The 26,878-nt window shown below is 48.3% G+C and overlaps 1 protein-coding gene across 1 annotated transcript in view; it reads left to right on the top strand.

Moving 5' to 3' along the window:
• Positions 1 to 26,878, top strand: part of FANCI (Fanconi anemia complementation group I) — a 46,398-nt gene that overhangs the window by 15,947 nt on the left and 3,573 nt on the right. The window contains exons 2-33 of the mRNA XM_019533179.1: positions 59 to 189; positions 553 to 709; positions 790 to 847; positions 1,267 to 1,308; positions 2,162 to 2,285; positions 3,246 to 3,331; positions 3,520 to 3,652; positions 3,909 to 4,001; positions 8,445 to 8,581; positions 9,258 to 9,441; positions 10,029 to 10,116; positions 10,859 to 10,989; positions 11,673 to 11,743; positions 12,698 to 12,812; positions 13,278 to 13,400; positions 14,066 to 14,134; positions 16,959 to 17,060; positions 18,058 to 18,249; positions 18,351 to 18,472; positions 18,886 to 19,050; positions 19,907 to 20,086; positions 20,833 to 20,996; positions 21,407 to 21,483; positions 22,029 to 22,145; positions 23,222 to 23,273; positions 23,801 to 23,928; positions 24,071 to 24,139; positions 24,244 to 24,331; positions 24,910 to 25,094; positions 25,526 to 25,582; positions 25,667 to 25,726; positions 26,018 to 26,107. Of these exons, the coding sequence (XP_019388724.1) occupies positions 59 to 189; positions 553 to 709; positions 790 to 847; positions 1,267 to 1,308; positions 2,162 to 2,285; positions 3,246 to 3,331; positions 3,520 to 3,652; positions 3,909 to 4,001; positions 8,445 to 8,581; positions 9,258 to 9,441; positions 10,029 to 10,116; positions 10,859 to 10,989; positions 11,673 to 11,743; positions 12,698 to 12,812; positions 13,278 to 13,400; positions 14,066 to 14,134; positions 16,959 to 17,060; positions 18,058 to 18,249; positions 18,351 to 18,472; positions 18,886 to 19,050; positions 19,907 to 20,086; positions 20,833 to 20,996; positions 21,407 to 21,483; positions 22,029 to 22,145; positions 23,222 to 23,273; positions 23,801 to 23,928; positions 24,071 to 24,139; positions 24,244 to 24,331; positions 24,910 to 25,094; positions 25,526 to 25,582; positions 25,667 to 25,726; positions 26,018 to 26,107 (3,590 nt within the window). The remainder of the gene's footprint in view (positions 1 to 58; positions 190 to 552; positions 710 to 789; positions 848 to 1,266; positions 1,309 to 2,161; positions 2,286 to 3,245; positions 3,332 to 3,519; positions 3,653 to 3,908; positions 4,002 to 8,444; positions 8,582 to 9,257; positions 9,442 to 10,028; positions 10,117 to 10,858; positions 10,990 to 11,672; positions 11,744 to 12,697; positions 12,813 to 13,277; positions 13,401 to 14,065; positions 14,135 to 16,958; positions 17,061 to 18,057; positions 18,250 to 18,350; positions 18,473 to 18,885; positions 19,051 to 19,906; positions 20,087 to 20,832; positions 20,997 to 21,406; positions 21,484 to 22,028; positions 22,146 to 23,221; positions 23,274 to 23,800; positions 23,929 to 24,070; positions 24,140 to 24,243; positions 24,332 to 24,909; positions 25,095 to 25,525; positions 25,583 to 25,666; positions 25,727 to 26,017; positions 26,108 to 26,878) is intronic.

Below are 26,878 nucleotides of genomic sequence, written 5' to 3'. Positions count from 1 at the left end.
AGGGCCCCGCCGGCCCGTCTCCCTAACCAGGCGCGACGCTTTCTCCCTCTGCCCCCAGCCTCCCCGTGCTCCCAGCCCGGCGGGGTGCTCCGGAGGCTGCAGGCCTACAAGCGCTGCGTCCGGCTGGTGGAGTCGGGGGAGCTGCGCTCGGACCGCGCCTCCGAGACCATCGGGCTGCTGATGCTGGAGGTAGGACCTCGCTTTCCGGGACGGCCGGGTTCGGCGGGGCATCCCGGTCCCATCCGCGGCGGAGGTTCAGGGTCTCGACTCGACCCCCGGGGCGCAGGAGAAGGGAGCCGCATCGTCCCCAGCGGTTTGGGCCCTGTGCAGCCAGCGTTGTTCGATGCTAGTTTGGCGTCTCCGAGCTGATAGCGGAGCTGGGCTGGATGCTAACAGGAGATGATGGGGGTGGCTTTCCCCGCTGGCCGGTCGAAGCCGCCCGGTGTTGGGCTGCGCGGGCAGGACCTGCGGGCTGTGGGTGTCTGCTTCTCGGGGGCAGGTTTGCCATTCCCTGACCCTCCTGGAGCCCTTTCTTGCATCCTGTTTTATCAGGCTCATCACTTGCCGGGCTCTGCCTTGGCTGAACTGGCCACTCTGTTTGTTGAGCTCATCAAAGGAGGTAACCTGTCTAATGCGAAGTCCTTGGAGCTGTTTTCCACCCTTCTTACCAGGTTGGCTTCCTCGAAGGAAAGCTTGGCCTATGGGAAAGGTAACCCCTTTTGTTTCCCCTGCCCTGCTCCATCCTTCCTTTCCTCCGAGCGTGTTCCTACCTGTCTTGTGCTTTTCCAGGTGAGCTGACTGGGGAAGAGTTTAAGAAGCAGCTGATCAATACCCTCTGCTCCAGCAGGTCTGTCCATCTCTGCCAGCTCTCTCTTTTTTTATTCATATGAGAATTATTTAGCTGCACACTTATTCAGGCTCTTGAGAGCATGTCTATAATAGCCTATCTCCGTTGATCCCAAATGCTCAAATCCCAGCGACCTGGAGTCTGATGCTCCCTGGGCCGCTGCGCTGAGAGCTGCTGGCAGTCAGGTCTCATTATGTATCTGACACAGCAAAGGACACTTCATGTGGTACTTTGAGTGCCTGACATGGTTTGGAGGACTCCCTCCCTCTTGTTTGCACCATTTTTAAACCTCATGCCTCTCTAATGCCTGGCAGGATTTCTGCATCTGGGAGGGCAGCTGAGCAACGGGTTGGGGAAGGGGCCAGAAACAGCAGTTCTGCCCGTTCTCAGGCTCTCTTGATGTATTTTTGTTTGACCAGATGGGATCATCAGTGTGTAATTCCTCTCACCAACATGTTCAGGTAAGATCCTCCTTCCCCCACTGCTCTCTTATTCTCCATCTGTTTCTACCATCTGTTTCGCAAACAGCTTGGGCAGTGTGCAGATGGGGAGCCACCAGTTTTCCAGTTGCCCAGATGCTGAGCCTGAATGGAGATTGCTGCAGCCTGCCCAAGGTGCTTCAGGAGCAGCTCTGGCAACACTGTTTCTCCCAGATCTTGCCTAGCTGGCAGTTCGCTACTGAAGAATAGGGACATTTGCCTTATTTTCATTTGTTCATATCACAAGAGTAAATCTTATGAAGCCAGGCTCTTTCTCCTTTGGTGTTGCAGACATTGTTACTGGTCTCAGGAAGAGAGAGGCCTGTGCTAAAAAGGAGGGCTAGATTCTGTAGTGCCCTGTGTGGATAAGTAGTAGTGACTGGCAAACTCTGTCAGATTCCTCTCCCCACTTACCACCTTGACACCTTTGCTTGGTGTTGTAAATCCATCACTGAACAGGGGATGTCATCAGCATTAGAAATTTGTCACATTTAGTCTGAATGTGCGTGGTTGTTCAGCCCTCATTCCTTGATTTCTGTTTATTTTAAGGTTTCTTGAAAGTAGGCGCTGTGCATTCATGTGAAAGCACACTATGACACAGGCTTTGAACTTCCAAAACAAAGTACGCATGCCAGGATGTCACAAGTGTGACCTTGAGTCCAAGATGGTTGTAGGGAGCTGTAGCAATAACTTTGCATAGGGTCTTCGGGTGGAGGGCTTCTCTATGCCAACGTACATTGACACTCTGGGGCCACCGTAAGTGCTGAACCTCTACTGGAGGAAGCAGAGTTGTCACTGAAATAGAAATGCCTGGGTTGCACTTTTGCTTCTTCAGAGATGTCCCACTCAGTGCAGAAGAGCTCCAGTTTGTGGTAGAAAAAGTCCTGAGGATGTTCTCCAAGGTTGACCTACAGGAAATTCCACCCTTGGTTTACCAGCTGCTGCTTCTCTCTGCCAAGGTAAAACCCTGGGGGGAGCTGATCTTGCTCTCCAAGTTAGAACATTTGCACATGCAAACTGTGCACCTCCATAGCATATGCATACTGTGTACATATGTGAGAGAGGGAATATAGGGAATGAGCTACAAGCTTGATCACACAATGGATCAGAGTTAACTGGCCACCTTGCTCCAAGAACCTGCTCTGGCCTTGGCGAATGGAAAGACAGCAAGACGCATATTCATGGCTTTCCAGCCGCTGGCCAGCGTGGAGGGGAGGGGTCTGTGTCCGTTGCTTCCCAGGTGGAGGGAAGATAGCTGTGATATGAAGCTGGCATATGCTGAATATATAGTAGTCCCATAGATAATAGGTATTCTTTTATTATTCATGGGCATGGATCGCCTCCCTCAGCTCCAGGCTTCATGGACTTGCCTTTTTCTAATATGATTTCTAATATCTGTTTCACATGGTACAACCCTGGGCTATGATTTGAATTAAACTTAAAACAAGTCTCATTTCTGTGTCACATACTGACAATTCATTTGGTACACTGTAGCCTATCCACTTGTACTCTTGCTACTGTTATTCCTTGTATCAGCCATTAAACATGATCTGCACAGAGATGAATTCCCTATGTGGTGTGAGAGGCTGCTTTCATCCACTGGCCACTTATACTATTTGGTCATGTTTTCCAGTTCTTTTGAACGGACCTATAACTACCAGGAACCGCTAATGCAATATCCTTTTCTCTTTTAATATTATTCAGAGATTATGCAAATGATACAATGATCACTTCATCCACCTCAGAAATGCAATGCACAGCAGTCTCCCACATGGCGATTTAGGCCTAGAAATTAAGAATACTCTACGACTAAATTGGAGTGGGAATTCAGGGAAATGGATCACAATTCTTTGTGATTTTGAGGTTTTGGAGAAGTATTGATTATAGCTTAGGTTACTTTGTAATGTTCTGCCTTTCAGGGCAGTAAGAAGGCTGTTTTGGAAGGAATCATTACTTTTTTCAATCAGTTGGATAAGAAACAAAAAGAAGAGCAGCAGGTTCCTGAGTAAGTTTCTTTTTGTCACTATCCTCCTTTACTAGGTAAGTATTTATAACCTGTCTCTCATCTAACATTCCTCCAGCTTGAGTTAGGCCAAGCCCTGAAAAACATGTCCTTTTTCATGTTTGAGAAATAATTTATACGTATTGATTAATTACAATCCAGGTTTGTAACCCGGGTCTTCTGCTCTTTAGGTCCGAGGATCTCGAAGTAGCCACAGTGCCTCTAGACCAGCTCCGACATGTGGAAGGCACCGTCATTCTGCATATTGTCTCAGTTATCAGCCTAGATAAGGACCTAGGCAAAGAGCTAATTAAACACCTAAAGGTACAGCAAAAGCAGAGCAGATTGGTGTAATGTAGTGGAGAAGCTTTTAAACTGGTGGGTAAGGTTTACTTGTTATTCATTCTAGCACAGAGATAATGTGTAATATAGTAATTCTACTATAGCCATCAAAAAGCACACATAATGACCCAGTGCGTTGAGTATGGACATACCTCTCATTCCAAGCTGAGCAGCAAAACCTCAATCTAATGTTTTTCTTAATATTGCAAGAGGTGCTCATATTGTTTTTTTTCCCTAGGCTGAGCAGCAGAGAGATCCTGGCAAGGCCCTGTGCCCTTTCAGCGTGGCTCTTCTGCTCTCGGTGGCAGTAAAACACAAATCGGAAGAGCGGGTATGTGTTACTTGTGCATGACCTGGGGATTCTTTCTGTAAAGATCTGCTTGTCGGTGTGCTGTGGGTGCTATGCAGATAGGAGCAAGGAATGGAATGGCTTAGTTCAGATATACACTCAAGGGTCATATAGTCATAGAGAAGTAGGGCTGGAAGGGACCTTTAGATGTCATCTAGTTCAGCCCCTGCCTGAGGCAGGATCATCCCTACCTAAACTATTCCATACAACCATAATCTAAATCAGAGGTGTACAGTTTTTGGTTTGGAGTGCTATGTAAGGAGTTCTGATGAGGCACTGCAGGCCTCGGGATGTGGATGGCAATTGATCCTATCTGGGCCTGTCTGTCCCACAGCCATTGTTGGGGGCATTGGATGGAGCAGGTGGGCAGGATGTCCAGTTGGACTGGCTCGGGACCCCCTGTGGGCAGGAGGTGCTTGGCTGGGCAGATGGGATGCGGCTATGGGCAGGAAGAGAGTAGCATTCAGGAGTGGGATGGGTGGCCAGGGGCTGGGCCAGAGCCACAATCTACCCCCTGCACATCCCTGGGACGGGTGCCAGTTCTGTGGGCAGGGGTGTGTGGGCGGCGGATTACTGCTCTGCCCTGGACCCCATCCCTGCACTGTCAACCCTGCCATGATCCTGGGTCCCACTTGCCCATCCTGCTCCCGGACACCTCTCCCTGCCCACCTGCGGCCCCATCCCATCCACCCAGCTGAGGACCCCCTGCAGACAGGGCATGGTTTTCATGGAGACACCACCCACCTGTTCCATCTGGCACCCCAGGAGTGGGTTGGGGTGATTGGGCTGTGGGGCTGGGTCCGGTGTGGTGGTGGACACACTGGCATCAGCAGCTGAGCAGAGTGAGCCACCGGCACAAGGGCTGCCACAAAGCCTCCCCTGCCACTTGCCTGGGGGCGGTGGCTCCAGCTGCATGCACCAAGGCCTGGGCTGCCCCCTTTGCCTGGGCCAGGTGGGGCCGAGGGATGTGCTGCAGGCCAGCTGGAATCACTTGCTATATTTTGTCCACTCCGATCTAAACTCTGTAGAAGGACTGCCCTTAACCCTGACGCAACGTTGTCAATATACACTCGAGAGGTCCCAGGCAGAGGGCCACACCCCCTGTTACAGAGGAAAGCAAAACCGCCAGCAGTCCATATCAATTTGACCATGGAGTAAAATTCCTACCTGACCCCATATATGGTGATTGGTCTGACCCTGTTTGGATGGGCAACACCTTCTAGCCAGGACCCCTGGCTTTGCCCCTAGCAGGAGAATCAGCATGCCCCAGTTGAAGTTCCAAACCTTAGCTGTAGCTAACACCCAGTGCCTCTAAGAGAGGCTTATAAATACCCTGACACATGTAGGAGAAAAAGTGGGGTGTGGGAAGCAACCAGCAAAGCCTAGAATCATGGGAAATACCCATGGTAGAAAATAGTCATAGCTATTCCTAGATCATCCCTGACCAGCGGCTGTCCATCCTTGTCTTGAATACTTCCAGTGATGGAGAGTCCACACCTTCCCTAGGCAGTGTGTTTCACTGCCTCACTGTTCTGAACAGTGAAGACATTTTTCCAATATCCAGTGTAAACTTACTGTGATGCAGCTTCAAGCCATTGGTCCATGTCCTCTCTGCAGCAACAGAAGAAAGGTGTTTTTTCTCTCCTTTATGGCAGCCCTTCAGGTATTTGAAGACTGCTATCATGTCCCTTCTTAAGCAACTTTTCCACAAGCTGAACATGCCTAGCTCCTTCAGCCTCTTGTCACGTGACGTGCTTTCCAAGCCCTTGATCATCTTTGTTGTCCACTTCTGGACCCTCTCTAACTTCTCCATGCTCTTTTTAAAATATGGAGCTCAGAACTGCACGCAGTACTCCAGATGAGACCTAACCAGTGCTGAGTAGCAAGGCATTATTACCTCCCATGTCTTGTACCTAATGTTTTTATTGATGCATCCCAAAACCTAATTGGCCTTTTATGCATACTGCAGATTAGTATTGAGTCTCTGGTCAGCCAAGACTCCCAAGTCCTTTTCCACAGTGCTGCCATCCAGTTAGGTGTCCCCTGTTTTGTATTTGTGTTTTTGATCATTCCTCCTTAGGTGTGGCATCTTGCATTTGTCTGCATTGAAACTTCATCTGGTTAACTCTAGTCCAACTTTCCAGTCTTTCAGAATCTTTCTGAATTGTGTTTGCATCCTCCAGCCTATTCACAGTCCTTTCTAATTTTGTGTCTTTCACAAACTTGCTCAAGAAGCTTTCTATGCCAGCATCAAAATCATTAATAATCATGTTGAATAGCACTGGGCTAAAGAAAGACTCCTGTGGGACTCCACTTGAAACTCCTGCGATTCTGACATAAACCTATGAATACTTACCCTTTGCTTGTGGCCGTTGAGCCAATTATCTATCCACCTTGTAATAGTTTTATCCACCCCACATTTCTCCAGTTTGTTTATGAGATGGTCATGTGGAACCTTGTCAAAAGCAGTGCTGAAGTCTAAATACACCAGGGTTGGACAAAATATGGCCTGCCAATTGATTGCATCCAGCCTGTGGCTGTCCTTGGAGTGTGCCACATGGGTCTGAGCCCTGCCTGCTCATGCCCAGGGCAGCCTGCACCGTGATGCACCCGCACCTGCCCTGCACCCATTGACAGCCCCAGCCAGCGTACACAGCATTGCTGCTGCAGTGATCTGAGTACTACTGCTTGGCTCCTTCTGTTTCCAGTGCCGCCTCCTCTTTCTCTTCCTGCCCCTGCTGTGCTGTTCCAGGCAGCAGGTAGTGCAGGGAAGTGAAGGTGGCTGTGGGGACACAGGCCAGGCACCATGTGCCCAGCCAGACAGAGGAAGCTGCAGCCAGGTGGCTCCTGCCCCAGTGCATTGGGCTCCAGCTTTAGCTCCTGGCCACCTTCCACCCACAGCTAACCTGCCTGCAGGCTGCTTATCATGCTGGCTGCAGCAGCAGTTCTGTATGCACTGGACAGGGTCAGGACAGTACTGTCAGTGGGTGTGGGTGGGAGCACAGTGTGGGCTGCCCCAGGTGCAAGCAGGTGGGGCTTGGTCCCATGCAGACTGTTGCAGGAGCAGCTGCACCGCACCTCGCTGTCTGGGTGAGCTCTGTTGCACGTGCCACCTGCACTCCCCCCACCTTTCCTCCTGCCCACTGCTGGCTCCCAGGACCTAGCATGTGGGCAACTCCCCTCCCCAACACCCATGCACACAATATACAAGTATAAGACTTTATTTTGAGCTATTAGGCAATTACCTCTATATACACTACTCAAAAAAAAAAAAAAAGCTGAATAAAAATATATTTTTTAATAAAATTAAAATATGTTATAGTATATATTTGATTTTTAGTATGTGATTTTGTTTTTATCTATAATTTCTTCAAATATGTATCTTCTAAAAGATCTGTGGCCCTTGACAGCTTACCAAAACTCACTAAGTGGCCCACCAGCCAAAATAATTGCTCGCCCCTGAGGGGTACTATATCCACAGCATTGCCTTCATCCACCCAAGTAATTACTTTATCAAAGGAGGAGATGAAGTTTGTTTGGCACAATATGTTTTTTCACAAATCCATGCTGGCTGCTTTTGATCAGCCTTTCCTCCAGATGCTTGTAAATGGCCTTCCTTAGTTTATGCTCTAGTAACTTAACAGGTAGTGAGGTGAGAGTAACCAGTCTGTAGTTCCCCAAGTCCTCCTTCTTGCCTTTTTTTAATGAGGGGCACTATGTTGGCCTTTTTTTCAGTCCTCTGGTACTTGACCCATCTCCCATGACTTCATGAAGATCATTGCTAAAAGCTCTGAGATCTCCTCTGACAGTTCCTCCAGGACCCTGAGATGAAGTTCATCCGGCCCTGCTGATATGATAATAAGAAACAAATGTGGTTAGATGAATGGCCTAGTAGCAATTCCGCGAGGAGCTGCTCAGGACTCAAGAGCACTTTGGGGTTCCTGTGAACTACACATTCTTATCTTAAAGGAAGAGGACTTTATCCTTGTTCTTGCATACCTCAGCTACTGAGCACTGAAATGAGCCTCTGCAGAGTCCTCTCAGCCCATAAAATAGTAATTGGGACATGCCTAGTGTGGAGGGGAAATGGCTCTGACATGATGGGGGGGAGAGGATGAGGCTGATGGCAACTCCTTCACTTTGAATTAACTTTGGTTCTGAGGTGACTATTATCTGTGTCCAAAATAGGGTAGGGATGGCAGCAAACATCCTTCTAGCTTCTCTTGCATCTTGGTTACCCCTGGGAGTAAAGTGGGGAATAACTATGCTGGGGGAAAATGTACGCAGCTACTTTGATAGAGCTGTGTAAGCAGTTTCCTTTGCTCTAGACTGCTCTCAGTTTAACAAGAATCAAGTCCCCTCCTCCTGAGGCTACCTTCAGAAGGGATGTGGACAATCTCCTCACTCAGCACTTTCACATTCTAGGTTTTTGACTTCCTGAAAGCATCGATAATGAAGAGCTGCAAGGACCAGCAGTTAATCCAGGGCTCAAAATTCCTGCAGGATTTGTTTCCTCAGCAGTATGATGTACCTGCCATAATTCTGGAAGTGGTAGAAAATAGGTGAGTGGCTGAAACATTACACAGAGCTCAGAAACTCTGGGGAGGGAGACAGCTCTTGGCCCAGCTAGGGACATTGTGGGAGCCAGCCCACTGCTGCTAAGGTAAGCATAGTGAAAACTGACTTTGATTTCCTTTCCCCCACCCAGCTTTCCCTCAAAAACCTTATTTCTCAGAAGGCCTTTTGGAAGAGCATTTTGGCACAGCTGCCTCTCCTAAATTTCAGCCTTTTATATTGCAGGTTGCTGAAATAGATAATCTGACCACTTGCTTCCTTAATGGTAATGATGACTGGTCATTTATAATAAGGCTTCCTATTGTAGCTTTGAATGATTTCTGGTCAAGGTGAGGGCTAGATCCTCACTTAGCCATACTCTTTTAAGCACACCATGCTTAGTTCTGTCACCTACCATCTGCCAGCCAGTTGTGATTCTAGAGTCCTGTACAAAGGCAATAGGAAGCTGCTCAGGGCCTGTGGCATTCCTTTCTCCTAATTGCTGGCTGAAGGGCGCTATGGAGGGTGCCCCATCTGGAGACCTGAATTCGGGTGTCACAAAGCTGCCACCCTGCATTGGATCCCCAAAGGACCACAGAACATTTTGTTAATCTGGATGTTGCAGGCTAAGCTTTTTCCTTTATTAAGTTACTCTTTCCCATTCTGCTTCTCGTTTTTTTGCAGTGCTTTTGGCTGGGACCTTGTTACTCAGGGGCTGATGAGTCTTGGTTTCAGTCTAATGGAATCCTATGAGCCAAAAAAGTTCTTAGGAGGAAAAATTGCTGAAGCAAGTTGTGGCCTTTCCAAAATGCCAGCCCAGCAGCAGGCCTGCCGGCTAGGAACTAATATCCTCCTGGAAACCTTTAAGGTACGGTGAAGTTGAGATAACGTCAGTTGTTCTGTCAGTGAAACTGTTTTCTCTTGCTCTCTCATCAACTTTAATAAGGTTTTGCCTATATCCAGCAGGATCCATCTCAAAATGTTTTGCAGACCTTTAAAGATTTAATCCCATATCTCCCCTCTGAGGTTGGAAAATATTACTGTTAATATTATGTCTGTCTGAGATGTCACTTGTGTGTTCCTCATCATTGGGTCTGGAGGAACTGAAGGAGGAAGAGGGTAAAACCCAGGGTTCTGTAGACAGTCGGTGGCTGAGATGGGAACAGACTATAGATCTCTTGGCTCCCAGGTCTTTGCTTTGACTTCTGGGCTGTCATCCACCACCCGGTTTGTCCCAGCACATTAGTAGTAGGAAGTACCCACCTAAGGCCTATATTTATTCTAGCTGGTTCCAATTTCATCCTGGCTTTGCCTCTGTTGAGCTAGTGACCTGGCTAATCTTGCCTTTCAGACCTAGATCTAAAAGGTCTTTCTTGGATAATGGCTGAACTCTGAATCTTAATTACAATTAATTAAAATCTCAATTCTTATAGGTGTTTTCCTTTTCCCTTTCAGGTCCATGAATTGATCAGAAGTGAGATTCTGGAGCAAGTTCTGAACAGAGTTATCACAAATGCAGCTTCTCCGATCAGCCACTTCATAGGTAGCCAGAATAAGGGAAGGAAACTTCTGTTTTTCCAGTGTTACATTCAGATTTTTCATAGTGCAAGTTCCTGTTTAGGTGATTTGAGGTTAAGAATATCAGGTGCTGTGCTTCCTTATTACCAGAACCTATTACCAGGTGATAAAGCAAATGTCAGTGGTCCATGCAGTTCAACACACGATTGACTGCAAAGGAAGGATGAACACTGTAGTGTGATAAATCATTAGGGACTGTGGTTGTCCTTTCTTATAGAGTGCAGGTTGCATGTTAAGCCTGTATATCAAACACCTGTTGCCAAGTTATGGTGGTCTAAAAGGGACCATTCTTTTTCTGCTCTTTTCAGTGTAATTTTGGTGACCATTCTTTTGGCCCACTGCCAGGGTGTCGCCTTTTTTGGGGGAATGCTTGGGTAAAGAGGTGAAGCTAGTGGGGATTAGATTCTCCTGATCTTTGGAAAGATGCTTCAAAGTCCTGGGCCTGCCTTTAATAAGGATATGCTGCTGGCACTCCTATTTATACCCGAGTGCCTGCTGATGGGGCGAGAACTAACCTGTGTGTATGTAGAGACTTGTATCCAGGTTGGAGATTGCAGATTGGCAGTAAGTCCTATAGTTACAAGGGAGGCTACAAGAGTTCTTTTATCTGTTGACCTTAAAGAGTGAAACAGAATCCTTCTCTCCTCCATACCCTAGTTGGGACCATTCTTGGCAGTAGCCGCTCTGCTGACAGTCTTATTTTTCAGACTTGCTGTCCAACATCGTTGTGTCTGCTCCCCTTGTCCTTCAAAATTCATCCTCCAAAGTGACTGAGACCTTTGATAATTTGTCCTTTCTGCCTCTTGATGTGGTACAAGGGCTGCTTAAGGCTGTACAGGTAAAGCTATTCATTTTTCCAGGAATATCTGTTAGAGCTTCCTTCAGTGATGGCTGTAGGCCCCAATTCTAAACAGGACCCACTAATTCTCCTCATTTACACATATATATGTTGAAGTGTCTCTTAGTCCATCACTGTGCCTGGCAGGCTGTTCAGTGTAGCCTGGGGCCTTGCCTGAAGTGCTGATTTTTTTAGTGCCCTCCAGCAGAAATATATAGCAGTCGGGTATGTTAATAGAACTGCCCCTGAGGGGACCTTTCATCTGAAAGACTGGAAGATGGAAGATGCCTGATACCAGCAGAGTGTGGAAACCTTAGTAGGCTGTGCTCAGTTAAACCACTGTAGCAGGCATATTCCTTTGCCTTCTCCCAAGTTCTGCTTTAATATTTCTCTTCTTGGCTTGGCATTCTTCCCTTGCAAAATAGCCATAGGCTTAACCCATCCTACTCCACTTTGCAGACAACAGGTTTACCACAATCCTTGTGTTCCATTCGCACCAACATGAGAAAATTGCTGTTGCCACTGAATCTTTTCTGTAGCATTTTAAAACTTATACATCCTCTACTACTGAAGAAAACATGTAAGATGCAGGGCCAGCCAGGCATAGAGAACACAGGAGCTCACACTCAAGGAGCTTGGTTTGTTGCATGACTATTCTCTCTCATAAAGTGCTTCCTTTCCAGCCCCTGCTCAAAGTCAGTATGTCAGCAAGGGACTGCCTGATACTTGTTCTCCGAAAAGCCATCTTTTCCAGGTACTCTGCATTCAGTGTTCTTAAAAATGGTTCCTTAAGCTCTTGGCAATCTCAGGAGTGGAAGCAGATTCTGTCTTTCTTTGGTACTGTCCCCAGTATTGTAGCATAAGTCACAATCCTACTCATTCAGTTGGGACCCCAAGCCCTGAACGAAAAAGCCTTGACCCTGCAGCTACAAATTCAAAATGACCAGAGAACTGAGACAAGGAGACAAGCTGAAGAATTCCAGCTTCTGTCCTCACAATTGCAGAGGTGCCCTGGTGCCACAGTAAGCTCAAGAAGATTGGCAAATCAGCTGCTCTTACATGGCTGGTCCTACAATGAGATTATAAGAAAAGCCCTATAGACATGTTGGGCATCTATACATATGCTCCAAGAGTTGGGGGGGAGGGGTTTTAATTAGAGCGGCTCCAAGAGCTGCTCTAATTAAAATGCCCAGAGCATCTCATATCAGTGTCCCATGCTTCAAAATGGCAGCAGGGGTGCTTTATTTAAAGCTTGTTCAAGCTTATTATGGAGTTGATTTGCAGCAACTGCTTGGTTATGGCCACAAATTTCCACATATTACATAAGGTGAGTAGGTTTGGGTTCCCTCCAGCAACGTTCAGGAGAGCAGAAGTCTGGCTTTCTCTGGGCATATCTACATGACACAAGGCAGAGGTATGTGCAGCACTGCATTAGCTCACGGTTCTCAGTTCAGGCACCAGTATGCGTGGAATAGACATGGTGTTTCTCAGGTTGGCAGCGATGTAGCTCTGCCTTGTGGTATATAGACATGGCCTCTGGGATGTGTCTACCACAGCTCATAACTCTTGACCGTGGGCATCAGGTGACCATGTGGAGAGTATAGCCTTGCTTTGGAGTTGCATTAAAGAATACACCTTGGGTATTAGGTTCTTACTGGAACTGAGCAGGTCTCTAACTTCAACTCCTCTCCTTTTTCTGAACATGCAGGCAGTTGGATGCCCGTAAAGCTGCAGTTGCTGGCTTCTTGCTTCTACTGAAGAATTTTAAGATTCTGGGCAGTTTGACCTCGTCCCAGTGCAGCCAGGCCATCGGTGCCAGTCAGGTGAGTGCCGCCTCTCATCCAGATGCCTGTCACACTTCCACGTTCCTGTTCAGTGTCTCCTATAAATGGAGGCTGGTTTATAATTTTTCTGTGTGAAGTGTTTGGTCGGACAGAAGTAACTTCAGCAAGTGTCAGCAGCTGAAGGAAATCTTTGGGAACCAGTAGAAAAGGAAATACTGGACTGTGTGTATACTCCCCTCAACTGCTTATTTCACGTGACATTTGGGGCCACCAGGGCCTATGAACCATTTCATTCAAGTGGAGCATTCCTTCTGCAACCAATACCTCGCACATTGCAGATTGTTACAGTGGTTCCCTCTGATTGGGATGAGGCTGTGTACTAGATGCCTGGCTTGAGTTTTCTTGCCTGAGAGGATGCAGTTGTATTCTTTTTAGTGCCCATATCTTGCATTAGGAAGATATGAAGCAATGTAACTGCTAGTTCTCTCTCTCTCTCTCTCTCAGGTCCAGGCAGATATTCATGCCTGCTATAATTCTGCCGCTAATGAGGCCTTTTGCCTGGAAATCCTGGGCAGCCTGAAACGATGCTTGAGTCAGCAGGCTGATGTCCGGCTCATGCTGTATGAGGTAAAGTGGGCTTTTTAATATTCTCTAGAATGAAGAGCTTGCTGCTGTGTACCTGGTCTGATCCAGCCAGGTCAACAGTGACTGAATGTTATCAGTGATCACTGTCTGCAGCTTTTCGGTGTGGGGTGGGCACGGGAAGAGATTCCTGGTTTGACTTGGATCCTTTCTGGGATAGCTGCCCACATTCTGGAGCTCTAATTTGCTTTAATCCTTTCATTTTTTGAAAATCTCTGTCTTGTGCTTGATGTGACCCTTGTTAGTAAGAATGTGCTGGGGCAAACTTGGCTAGCTACTGGCCAGTACTCCACTTGCTGTGGAGGGCATATAGTCTAACTCTGTCTGAGAAGCATGGTACACTGATGGGGTGGCATGCTTGACTCCTGGTTAGGAGAGACTAAAATCTGTGAGTTGGATTCTGGGCATTATGTCACTGAAGCTAAAATGATCTAGTCCAGGTGTGGCCAACACTCAGGAATTTTTTATGTCCTCTCCTTATCAAATGTGTTACTTGACACTCAGCACAATTTCGAGACACTGTGAGGAACTGGAAACCAATTAAATGAAGTTCATTTTTTATTTTGTGCCTCACATCTATTTATATATATGGATTGTTTCCTTCTCTTTTTGATCTCTGCTGACTTGTCCCTTTCTTCCTTAACCTTCAGGGTTTCTATGATGTCCTCCGCAGAAACTCACAGCTGGGAAACTCCATCATGGAAACACTGTTGTCTCAGGTAAATCTATTTAGGGAGAAACAGAAGGCTGGCAGAGGAGGACATTTGGGAGCTAAAAATTCTGATGCCACATGTAGCAGATTGGGAGCCCAGTTTAGTTTGCAAGTGAGATTTAGGTTCGATATTAGAAAATCTAGAATGATAGTAAATCTGTGGAACAGATTATTTAGGGTTGCTCTGACCTCCCCATCGTTGTGGCCTTTAAGAACAAGGGAGGCAGACATCTGTCAGGGATGGTCTAGGTGTCTTGATGCGTTTCAGAGAAGAGGTATGAGCTCTTAAGACTTCTTCCAATCCTACCTTTCCATGGTTCTTTGAGGCAGGCTTCCCAAGGAAGATGTCTTCCGTGCTTCTTGATTCTGTTCCTTAGCACTGTATAGTGGTTGCTCTGCAGTTCTTTCCCACAGATGTCTACTTACATAATTATAACTGCTGTCCATGTCCCTGTAGGATCCAGGAGGATTAATTAATTCCCTGACTATTGCTTATGGCACCATGTCATAACCACGTCTTTCTAACTGATGAGACATCATTTATTCTCTTTAATCTTCTGAAAAGGTCACTGATGACAGTGTCCAGCATACCCAGCCCTGTCAGTCCAGAGGCTGAGAATGGACCTGAATTGAGCCTGTGCATCTGTGAGGCACTAGGGGGCAATCAGTGGCCGCCAGGTGCTATAGACTTCGTTATGAAGCCCCAACTCTGTCCAGTGTCTCCCTTGTGTGGTATCTGTCCATCTCCATAGTGATGTTGGCAGTGCTCCAAGCTCACCTCTTCCCTGTTAAGCACCTGATTTTCAGCAAAGGTTTTCAGTTTTTTGGCTCAGTATCTCACTCCTAATGAACTGTACAGATAGACTTTAGTTAGTAAATGTTTAGGGTTGGGAATCCAAAAAAAAAGATGACAAAGCCGGTAGGGAAGTACAGATCGCCCGAGCGAGGGACTAAAAATAGAGGGATGGGGGTGAGGAGGGGAACCCAACTAGGTTACAGGAGATACAAAGTTAGCCAGCTAAGCCTGGGGAAGGGGGAAGGGGAGGGAGGGGGTTCGCAACACTGAGAGAGAAAGGAGATAGATACACACAAACCCATTACAATGGTCCGCAATGGTAGAGGAAGTGGTTTGAAGGAAGTGTCTCTGTCCATATAGAGTCTCATTGCAGGGGTCCTCTTCGGGTGGAGTGGGGTCATTTGTGGTTGAAGAAACCTCTCGAAGTGAAGGTCCATCTGGTGCAGGCGGTCCCCTCTGGGTCTGGTCCAGTGGTGGCTCGTCTGGTGGGGCTGGAGGACTGGCAGTGGCCCGTGATGTGCTCCATGTGCCTGATGAACACTATGAGGCAGTGCATCAGCTTGGTGTAGTGGCGGGAGATGCGGCAGGCATGCAGGACGCTCTTGTTGCTGGGGTCCCAGGCTCCAGGCGTTCCCATGATGAGTGCATCGACCGTCACATCGTACCACGGCCCCTCAGGGTGTCGGCCAGCGGGGTGTACTTCTCCCGCTTGTGAGCCTGGGCGTTGGTGAAGGCTTGGTGCCGGTTCTCGAAGGGGATGGTGATGTCCACAATCTCAACCTTCTTGGCCTCTTCGCTGGTGAGGACTCTGTCAAGTTGCATCTGACTCTTGCAGCCCAGGATGGTGCAGTTCACGGAGATCTCCCCTGCCGTGGCCGGGATGGCCCTCACCAGGCGGTCCTGGACAGCATTTTGGTGGAGCTGCCAGGCTCTGGCATGTGGCTTGCAGCTGCACAGCACGTGGGGGCGGGTCTCTGCCGCGTAGCCACACCGTCGGCACCTCTTGTCCCGGTGGCCAAAGCACACAGCCCCATTCAGAGGCAGGCAGTTGAGGCGGGCGCGGTGAAGGTAGTGCCAGTCTGCAAAGTGCGTGAAGCTCCTGCTGGGCATGAAGTGGTTGCTAGTGTCCCACTTTGAGGTGACGTCGAAGACCTTGCCCTGGTCAGATTTGGCCCTCAGGTCACCGGCATACTTGTTTCGGACAGCGTCCTTCAGGAACCTCTCCAGGAAGGCCCTCGTGCAGGGCATCACGGTGATGCGGTTGGCGTGCAGGGCTGGTTGCAGGGAGACTCCCAGCTCCCGGCGCTCCTTGGTCCAGGTCCAGGCGCAGCCGATGTGTTTCCCGAGGCAGCGCGTGGCGTTGTGGACTCGGCTCCACAGCAAGGCAAAGTCCCCGCCGTCTCAGCTGAACTCACCCTCCAGTGAGCCGCTGAGGAAGGCCAAGTGCCGTAGTGTGTGCAACGGAAGTAGTCATGTCATGGCCCTGTTTGATTCTAACAAATCTGTAAATTCTGGTAGATATTTGTCATCAACAATCTCAAGCAGGATATGAGGAGAAGACCAAGTGCCTCCCTCTTTCCTCAGCCAAATCAGGGGGCTGCATGTCTCAGTATCACTGACTGTACTTGCACTTCTTTAGAGGTGCAGAATTACTGGGGCAATTATTTATTTGCTGATCCCAAGGGTGGATGGCATTGTAAATCTCTCTCTCTCTGGTTGTCAGCTCTCAAGGGGTAAAATGCTAGTGTTGCTGGATGTAGGAAACCAAAGGAATGGTGAGTGCCAGTTAGTTAAATTGCTTTATGTTTTCTGGGTACTGGACTCCCATCCTGGTTTAGGTATATATGAGCTGCCAAGAATGGGACTCATATACACAGGTCTTGCTAATGGCTCTGTTTCATGGTCCCTCTTACCGTAGTTGCAAAGTCCCTCCCAGTGTTTAAGGTGATGTGCCTGAATGCCTGTGCTCCATTTTACAGATGAGGAACAAAGACACTAAGTGGCTGGTCTGCTTTTGTTCTTTGCCTCATAACAGATAAAGCGCTATTATGAGCCACAGCCAGACCTGCTGCCCCCACTCAAACTTGAGGGATGCATCGTGGCTCAAGAAGACCAAATCTTTCTGCAGGAACCACTGGTAAGTTATGGATTGAGATACTACTCTTTCATGCTCATCTTCCTTCAGCTTTTTGATTTGGTTGTGTGACTCACGTAAACCCTGCTCTCTCATCAGTCTCATTCCTGGAAAGTAGGAGGCCAGGACTGGGAATTAAAACCAGTTCTTCTGCCATGATGGGGGGCAAGTGACTTCTCTTCTCCCTTGGTTTCCCCATTAATAAAATAGGGGTAAGATGCAGGATCTTACAGGATCTAAATATTCCTTAATATTTGTGCAGTGATTTGTGGGAAGCTGAATGGAAGATGCTCCTACATATAGTATGGTTCTGCATCCCCTACTAAGCATTTCCTTAGAGCTCAGCACCAGCCAGCAAGGAAGTGTATGGTGAGGAATGCATCCATTTCTTCCCTTCTGATCTCACTTCTTCAGCCTGCATCTTCTTCAGTCACTCCCTACGAGCTTGAGGGCAGGTTGGAGCCTGTGAATACTGACAGAATTTCAAAGGGGACAGATTCAGAACCAGCCTTTAACTCCACCTGTTTTGGAAGATGCTTACACTCAGTGTTGAAGGAGTCTGACTAGGAAGTGCAGAAACCTCGCACTAGCGAGGCACTCCTTAAGTCCTGCCTGTGCTGCGTATTCCCATAGTAATTCAGGTAGGGGTTGAAAAGTTAGTTGTCACAGCGATGGGACCTACCTGAATGGCATGATACAGGATTATTAGCACTGCAGGTACAGGCTGAGGTTAGCTTGTGTTGGAATTTTAAGAACATACTGCACTGTACAGCTTGGACATGGGGTTATGGGAAGCCTGTACTGTGTGTGAGAGAGACTCAAATTCACTCAGGTCATAGACATCTGAAGAACAGTATCATGGCCTTGAAACACTGATGTCAGCCTGTTGCTGTGGGTACTGTTGTTCTTACGCCCATTGCCTCTCCACAGCTGGAGCTATACTGTCTGAGCTCTTGTTAGGAGAATGAATTGCAGTAACCCTTATGACTGCCTCTCCCAGGCCCATCTGCTTAGCTGCATCCAGCACTGTCTAGCCTGGTATAAGAGCACCATGCACATGTGTCCAGGACCTGTGGAGGAAGATGATGAGGAGGAGGAGGAGGACAGTGCAGGATTCCTGGAAAATCTTGAGGAGATTCTGGACTCTATCACACGGCGGATGATCAAGAGTGAACTGGAGGACTTTGAGCTGGTAATTCCTAACAGGGATCTTCCCAGCAGGGCCAGGCACAGAAAGACTGAATTCCTGTGGGGTTTGGAAGAGTCTAACAATTTCTTCCCGTGGTGTCCTAGGATAAATCAGCGGACTTTTCCCAGTCCTCTGGTGTTGGCGTGAAGAACAACATCTATGCAATACTGGTGATGGGAGTCTGTGAGGTCCTGATTGAGTACAACTTTAGCATAGGGAACTTTAGGTAAGGTGTCAAATCCTACCCTTTAACACCACGTGCCCACTACTCTAGCTCACAGTAATTCTTTGGCTGTTCAGAGCAGGTAGGGGATACAGACCATTCAGTCAGTGGCTCTGGTCTTTTTCTTGCAACACTGGAGCACCAGGCAACCTTCTCCTACCCTCTCTGTACACGGGTGCTCGTTGACTTCTAACCTTAGGGAACATCTTGGTTTTGAGTGTTGTGATGATAAAATGAGGGAGGTGGCCAAACTAGCTTGGTGTGATGAGGACCCAGGATGTTTGTGGGGAGGATAAGGAGACATCAGTTGTCATGGATAGACTGTGTAGAAAGCCTCTTTCCTGAATGGATGACTGAAACTTGACAAAAAGAGCCTTCCTACCCAGTCATCAGTTATTTATAACTCTCTATTGCAGCAAGAACAAGTTTGAAGAGGTTCTAGGTCTGTTTCAATGTTACAACAAACTCTTTGAGATCCTGAAGGAAAAAGCTGGGAAGAATAAGTCTGCTTTGCTCAGTAAAACCCCACGAAGCTTCCTGTCCATGAGCTTTGTATCCACTCTGCTCACAGCCTTGTTCAGGTGGGTAGCGGTAACTTGCCAACTCTTCCATGGGGTTCATATGCTGCCAGCTTTCTCTGCAGTCCACACTACATGCACCAGAGCTAGGCTGTCTCACTGCTATGCAAGGAGCATATTAAGGCAACACAAGCAGTTTGGAGAGACCAGCAGGGTGTTGACCAGAGCTGTGTAAGCTGGTCATTTCCAGCCCTGTGACTGCCCTCTTTACCCATCTGCTTTACCCCCTGCAGCTCCACCAGAGCTTCTTACTCCTGACATGAAGTCTCTGCTTTTCCAGGCTCAGATCACTCCTTATCCCTAGTAGTACCCTGGACCATCAGTCCAAACATGAGGCAGTCCTTGCTAGTCTAGTTCTGAGCTTCTGCTGAGCAGATCCGGCTCCTGGTACCCAACTACAAATTTTGCTGTAGTTGAAAAAGCTGGCAGAATGCTGACCTTAAGCTACTGATTCCGTGACCTAGATGAAGAACTGGCCTATCTGCTTCCTCAAAGATTCTTCTCCTGTTTTGCAGTCAGGATAGAGACTTATTTTATTTAGTTAATGGAAGCTCTTTGTCTGAAGCAAAATGATATGGCAGCCTGAAGCAAGACAGTTCTGTAGATAGTTGGATCTTACCCAGGGTCCTATTTATGACTTGACTCAAAGCAAATCTCTGGTGTTCCAAGCTAGCCCCATGTATCATTAAGGTAGATTCCTAACCCTATGCCTAGAGTTGTTGATTAAAGACACTGACCTACCTGGCTGGAGTCATTTGAGCCCAGTTTTTCTCTTGCGCAGGCAGGGGGTCGGACTTGAAGATCTACAAGGTCCCTTCCGACCCGACTTCTATGATTCTATGATGAAGTGTCTTTTCAGGGACAGTGCCCAGAGCCATGAGGAGAGCCTGGCAGTGCTGCGCTCCAGCAGTGAGTTCATGCGTTATGCTGTGAGTGTTGCGCTGCAGAAGGTGCAACAGCTGGAGGAGACGGGGCAAACAGATGGACCCGATGGGCAGAACCCTGAGAAGATGTTCCAGAACCTCTGCAAGATCACTCAGTGAGTCCCTGTGTGGCCTCAAGACTGTACTGCTAGCCTGCAAATACTGGGACTTTAATAAATGCTCATGTCCAATTTTGAAAAAGAAATGGAATCTGTGGGTGTTTGAGACCAGCCATTAATGCTGAGTGGTAGTTGCTTCTAAGTTCCTGGGAAGTCTGAGCTGCAGACAACCTAACTGCTCCGCCCGAATGAATGACAGGCCAACTCGTGTAGATAGAGGTATGAAAGAATCATTCATAACTCTGACTTCCAGCCTCCTTCTGGATTGTGGTCTGTCACTCAAGAACGGCTCCAGGCTAGATTTTCTTAGGTCTTTGGGAGGCAATTTAGATAATTCCACTCTAGTTGCCCTTCTTTCAAGTCTTCTTAATAGTGCAAGTCTTTCACTTCCGGCAGTATTTTAGAGATTAAAGCCATGGTCTTGAATCTGTCTCATTCCTTAGGTGCGCAGTGCTAGAGAACAGATGGCCATACAGTAACACTGTGATTAGTAGGTATCACTTATATTGTCACACAGGGAGAAGGAAGAATGAAATAATCGGGTTGGTCAAACAAAGAAAACAGTAGGTAGGCAGCCTGCACAAAATGAATTCTCTCTTTGCAATGAATCTCCTTCCTCTGCCTTCACTTTTTGAGAGGCACAAAAAGATAGTTTGAGCCTGTGATTGGCTCTTCCCTAGGCAAATGCAGTGCTGCCAACCATGCCAAGACAAGTATTACTAATGCCCTGCCCCTTTTTACAGGGTCCTATTGTGGCGATACATCTCCATCCCAACTGCGGTTGAAGAGTCTGGCAAGAAGAAGGGCAAGAACATCTCGCTGCTATGCTTGGAGGGTTTGCTGAAGATATTTAATTCAGTGCAGCAGCTTTACAGACCTAAGATGCCCCAGTTCTTAAGGGCCCTGGGTAGGTAATATCTGTAATGAAATGGGGTGGTTGGGTTCTCATTGATGGGTTATGTATTCTCAGGAGAGGGATTTGTTCCATGCCAATTCAGTACCAGCCCCAGGTCGCTTGTCTTGGAGCTCCACTCAACATTGCTTGCCGGAGGCTACTCCCAGAGATATGAGGGCTCTGTAGACGCAAATAAATCTATTGGCAGAGCCTGGTTGGAAGGTTTGACATAACTTGTCTCTGGATACAACCTGCTCCTAGCCATTGTTTCTGTTCTCTGCAGCTCCCCAGCCCATTTTGCTTTGTGCCATATTTAGGAATAATTGTGGCTTTGGGAAGGGGTTGTGTGTGTGGCTGCAGCGTGCCCCAGGTTTCTCCCTTGGCATTTGATTTGTTGCCACCTCTTGTTCTGTCTCTGCCAGATGTTACTAATGATGAGGGAGAAGAAGTGGAAATCAATGTCACGGAGAAAGCTGCCTTCCAAATCCGACAGTTTCAGGTAAGCAGCAGGAACATTGTGTGGCATGGCGTGTTCAGGTTGTCCCCAAACACCGGTTAACTTGTGGCAGCTTCTGGATGCTTTGCCTGAGCTGCCAGTTTGCTGCTGTTGAACAAGATAAAGAGAATGTTCTGCCACTGGCTTGCTCAGTGATTCACTAGCCTTCCAGGAGAATTTCTTGCCAGTTATGAAAGCTTCTGTGGGCTTATTGCAGAGCTCCATTGCACTGAGTGCTTCTGTAGCTTGCTGCATCCCTTCCCCGGTAGATCAGTGTGGTGCATTAGAGAGCAGAGATAAGGGCCTGAGGCAATGTGCATGCTTCTGTGAGTGGTCTGCAAGGACCTTGCCATAGTGCAGACTGGCTCTTGTTTAAAAGCTTGTAGTAGAACCCAGTACTCGCAAGTGGCATCTTTAGAAAGACCTTGCTAATAAATTCTGCTGCGTGAATGTTGGTGCTACCGGTGCTTCTGCCTGCCCTGGTCCCTTGGCCTTTGCCTGACTGTGCATGCTTATGGTTTTTCTTCTTCTCTCTTCCTTGCACTAAGAGGTCTCTAGTGAACCAACTCGGCAGCGCGGAAGATGACTTCAACACCAAGGAAGCCCTGTCACTTGTGACTCTTCTCTCCACTTTGTCCAAGCTCTTGGACCCCTCTTCTTCACAGGTACTCGGCAGAGGTGAAAGCAGATATGGGGAGTGTGTAGCTATGGCATTGGCGTAGGGTGGGGTGGGGTGGGTGGGGGAAGGTTAGCGGCTCAGTTGGACACCTGACTCCAAGATGGTTTGGAAATGCTCATCCCTTCTGTGCTGGCAAACAGAGCAAGCATTGTCTGTGTAGCAGGTCTCCAGACTGCTATATTAAATGCTTTCAGGAAAGTCACATTCAGCCCCACCTAAAAGTGGGGGATCGTTAGCACTGGTTGGTGCCCTGCATAGCCCAGGCAGGTGTTGTACAAGCTCTCTCAGTACCTTAGCTAACTGTTCTGTATTACTTGTATTGCGGTAGCACCTACTGCCCCATTGTGCCAGCACTGTACAGACACCTAACAGAGAGTCCCTCCCTCCTACTCCATCCTCCCGCTGAGACCATCCTGACCTCCTTTTACAGCCCTGCCAGTGCCTCAGTTGTGATTTGCAGCTCTGCCCTTTCTGCACCCTCCCTCACACCTCACGTGTGAGCTGCTGTATCCCTGCGAGCTGCTCTTCTGAACAGTAACTGTTGGTTAAGTAAAGCAGTGCTTATATTTCCATATGAGTATGGATCCAAGTCAAATTATGACTAGTCTGACCCCAACTTTCCATAAAAAAAAAAGGGTGGTGGGGAGGGAAGAGACGGGGGAAGTGCCTGCCATCTCTCATACACACTTGCAACATTAAAGGGCTTGAATAGGGGTGCCCAAAATTTTGCCTAGCCAACGGATACACTGAAAGTTTGTCAGGAACCAATAGATCTCATTTACTTCAAATTAAATGGAGGAGATTATAAGGGGCCACGGCTGAGAGGGAGTACAGATAATCATATGTCATGAACTGTCTCGATCCCAGCATCTGCCAGTAAAACTCCACATGCAACACTTGAGTGTCTTTCTGCTAGCAGGTGTCTGTTTCCTGGAGGGTCCAGCTGCTGCTGGGCTGAGAGCATCACACTTGGGCTGATACTCAGTTTAGTTCTGCCATTTAATGCAATGTGTTATATGTGTCAACTTTGGCTTCATGTGGAACCTTTTTCTCCTCGTGTAGTTCGTACAGTTTTTCTCCTGGACCGTCAAAATTTGCAAGGAAAGCCACTTGGGTGAGTAGGACTTGTGGGGTCACTGCAGAGTTTCCCTCCTCCCCATCCCTAGCTTCCCAGAACTGCATGGTACTTTGTAGAGGTGGTCATTCTCAGCCTCGCTGCCCCTGCTTATGGTCATTTAACTGCTTGATGATAATGGCAAGCAGCCCCTTAAAGTGCACAGCACATCTCTCCTAGTCGCAGTAGAATGGACAGTGGTATCTCATTGCCCCTTTACACGCTGGACTGGGGGAGGGAGAATTGTGTCCTCTTTGGAACACTTCACTCCTGGAACATCCTCATCTGACTTGCTGTAAGCTAAGGGGGATGGTTAGCAGAGATGTTGGGTCATATCTAAGGCTATCTGTGGAATGCTGTCTGCAGATTTCTTGCTTTTCAAGCTCCTCCTTCATAGCTGCGGCATTTTGATAAGGTTTAATGCAGCCCAAGCTGCACCTCTTCTGGAAACATAGCACAGGGACATGCGCAGGATGGCCGGCATTTGTGACTAGTCACTGACCACAGCTTCCTCCCTTCCCACACAGAGGATGCCCCTTGCTGTAAGGCCCTGCTGACCTTGCTCTTCAACCTTCACGTTCTCTACAAGAGCCCTGTTGGCCTTCTGCGTGAGCTTGCCCAGGATATCCACGCTCGCCTTGGGGATATAGATCAGGTATAGCCCACAGGTACAGTCCCCAGTGCCTTCTGGTGTTGCAGAGGTGTCATTGGAGCATGTCAGGAAAAAGCCCCAAACCCTGCAGCACTGTGCCTGACTCTTTGGTACTGATCGTTGGAGTCTCGCTCTTTCCCTGCAGGACATAGAAGTGGAAGATCGGTCCCATTTTGCCATTGTGAACTCCAAGACAGCAGCCCCTACTGCCTGCGTGAGTTGGAACTGAGCGTGTCAGAGTTTGGCACAAAGCTCTGAGTGAGTTGAGCTGTGCCAGGAAACCCACTTTGTCCCCTTCTTGCTTTCTTTCCATCTTAGCTGCTGGTCCTGGCTCAAGCAGAAAAGGTCCTTGAAGAGGTGGATTGGCTGATCAAGAAACTTAACCATTTGGGATCAGAGACTTCCGGTAACAAACTGGCCCTTTGTTTTGCTTTGATCCCTGAAAGAAAGGAGAGAGCACAAGGAAACACCTCACAGTTTTGAACCACCATCTCATTGGTATTCTGTGCTGGCAGTAAAGGTGCCTTGTGTGTGCTTGTCCCAGTTCAGAACTGGAAGGGATAGCAATATACTTTTTAAACAGTCCTTAAATTATTCATCTTGCCCCACACCTGCCTGCATGCGCACACATACCTGGACATGTACACTTACCTGGCTTTGCTTTTCTTGTATCTCATGAAGATGGGAGCTTGGATCTCACCATCCTTGGTATTGGTAGGGACTGGGTGTCAGTGTCATGCCAGGCTGCATGCGTGTTCAGGAGAGGGCTGACTGCTTGATCGGGGGCAGGGTAGGAGGGAGGGACTGAATGTGCACTGTGGGATGGCAGAAGAGTTACTGTGCACTTGCTACCTAGGCCATATTGCACTTTAGTTCAGAGAAGGGGACTCTTAAGTCCGTTTATAACAACCTTTGCACCCATTTGGTTTTTCTGTTGTCTGTGGGAGTGCTGGTGTGTGCTTAGGTGTTAGTTTCTCTCTTTAGAAGACTCTTCTCAGGCATCAAACCAGATCCAGTCCCTGGAGAAGGCCATAATCCTGCAGCTGGGGACACTGCTGACTGCTTATCACGAGCTGGTACAGACAGCCCTCCCTGCAGGGAGCTGTGTGGACACTCTGCTGAGAAACCTCAACAAGACCTACACTATCCTCACCTCCCTTATCAAACACGTGAGTGCTCCTGCTCTGGACTGGGGGAGGGGGAGGCGTGTAAATCCCTTTCCTTGTCCCCCACAAGTTCACAAGGACTCCTGGCAGCTGACAGAGGCTCCTCTGAGGGCCGGGATTGTCAGCATGATCCACTCACCACCTGCGAGTTTCCACCCTTCTCTGGTAGCTGGCCTGCCCAGCAGCTCTCAGGTCGCTAGGTGATGACAGTGGTGGAAGTGGCAGAGGTGAAGGGAAGCCTCCTTCCTGCTGCCTTGTGCTGCTTTTGGCTAGGGAGCCCCTTCAGGCTGCTTTCACCTAAATTCCCCCTCCCAATGCTCAGTGGACTAAGCATTCCCCCTCCCAATGCTTAAACTGCCCTCACCTGGAATGAGAGGGTGAGGAGGATGAGGGGGAGTGTCTGGGAGAGACTCACTCTTGTGACTTCTTTGCAGTATCTTCAAGTTTGCCGCAGTGCCCCAGGCACGATTCCAGGGAGGCTAGAGAAGTTGGTGAGTGTCAGCCTCTTGGGGTTGTTGGGGGAAGAGCGTACTCACAGTACGTGCAGTAACCTCGACATCTCTGCTCCTGTCCAGGTGAAGCTCTCGGGTTCCCATTTGACTCCACAGTGTTACTCCTTCATTACCTACGTACAGGTAGGAGGGCTGTATATCAGGCTTAGGATGTACTGGTAGAGTTGTAGGGGTGGGAAGCTTACTTGATGCTAATGGCCTAAGCTTCTGAAGCTATCAGAATTAAAAGGGAAGTGGCTTTCTGCAACCCTATGGCTTTGGCAATCCTAGGATTCTTATTCCTGAATCAAAGCCCATCTGTCATTCAAGGAGCTGACAGTCAGCTGGAGAGAGGGAAGACTCCTCTGCTCTCGGTTGACTATGATCTGTTCTTGGCAGCCCTGTGATGCTGGGTCTTTGCATTTCTCCCTTCAGAACATCCATAGCGAAAGCCTAAGCTTTGCAGAAGAGAAGAAGAAGAAGAAGAAGAGAGAGGATGAAAGTGCTGTAGTTGCCACAGTCATGGTGAGGCTGCATTATGCTCTGTTAGGGTTGCCTTGGCTGTGGTTGGAACAGCAGCGTGGTCAGCCCTTGTGTTGGTCTCTGAAAACTTGTGATATGGATGGCATCTTAAAGTCCAGCTCCCTTATGGGGGGTAAATGCATCGGGACCTCAGCTTTCGCTGAAGTAAAAGTAAAGTCTCCAGCCCTCCTCACTGGAGAGAAGTGACCCTACTGCATCCTATAAACACAAGGACTGAAGCCAATAGCAACCAAATGTGGGTTCCCTCTTGGTACTGAACTGATCTTTGATCACTTGGAGATGCTGATACTGAACAGAAACCTGCTAGCATGCTAGAACTGGCTCTTCAGGCTGTTGAAGTGTTTTTACATTTGTTAGTAAGTTGAGAAGGGTAGGACACTTGATTCAATTAAAACCCACCATGCGGGAAAGTGGGAGGGAGCTGGAGTGTTAGTTACATTGGTGTAAACCTGCTAAAAAGTCCTGGCCCCACAGGGCCCTTAGTGACTTGTGCTCTCAGCCGTCACAGCATCAGACCTTCCCACATAACATTAACTGAGCAAATACTGCGATGGCTAAAAGCAGGCAGGATAGAAGACAGAAGCCTTCCTTGCTGACCATGAATGTGGAGAAGCGTTGCCAGGAAAGGGAGATTCTCCTAGAGTGGGATGCTGCTTCCTTGCTGAGGACCAGGGAGCAGAGGCACAGACAAACCAACCTGGGCAGGAATGCACCAAGAAGCTTGGGAGTGTGTTTGAGAGGAGGGTGGTACAT

Source organism: Crocodylus porosus, unplaced genomic scaffold, assembly GCF_001723895.1.
Source record: "Crocodylus porosus isolate Cpor-Errol unplaced genomic scaffold, CroPor_comp1, whole genome shotgun sequence".
Classification (NCBI taxonomy): Eukaryota; Metazoa; Chordata; order Crocodylia; family Crocodylidae; genus Crocodylus; species Crocodylus porosus.
The sequence above is the reverse complement of the archived record's forward strand: the minus strand, read 5'-3'. Positions and strand labels throughout refer to the sequence as shown.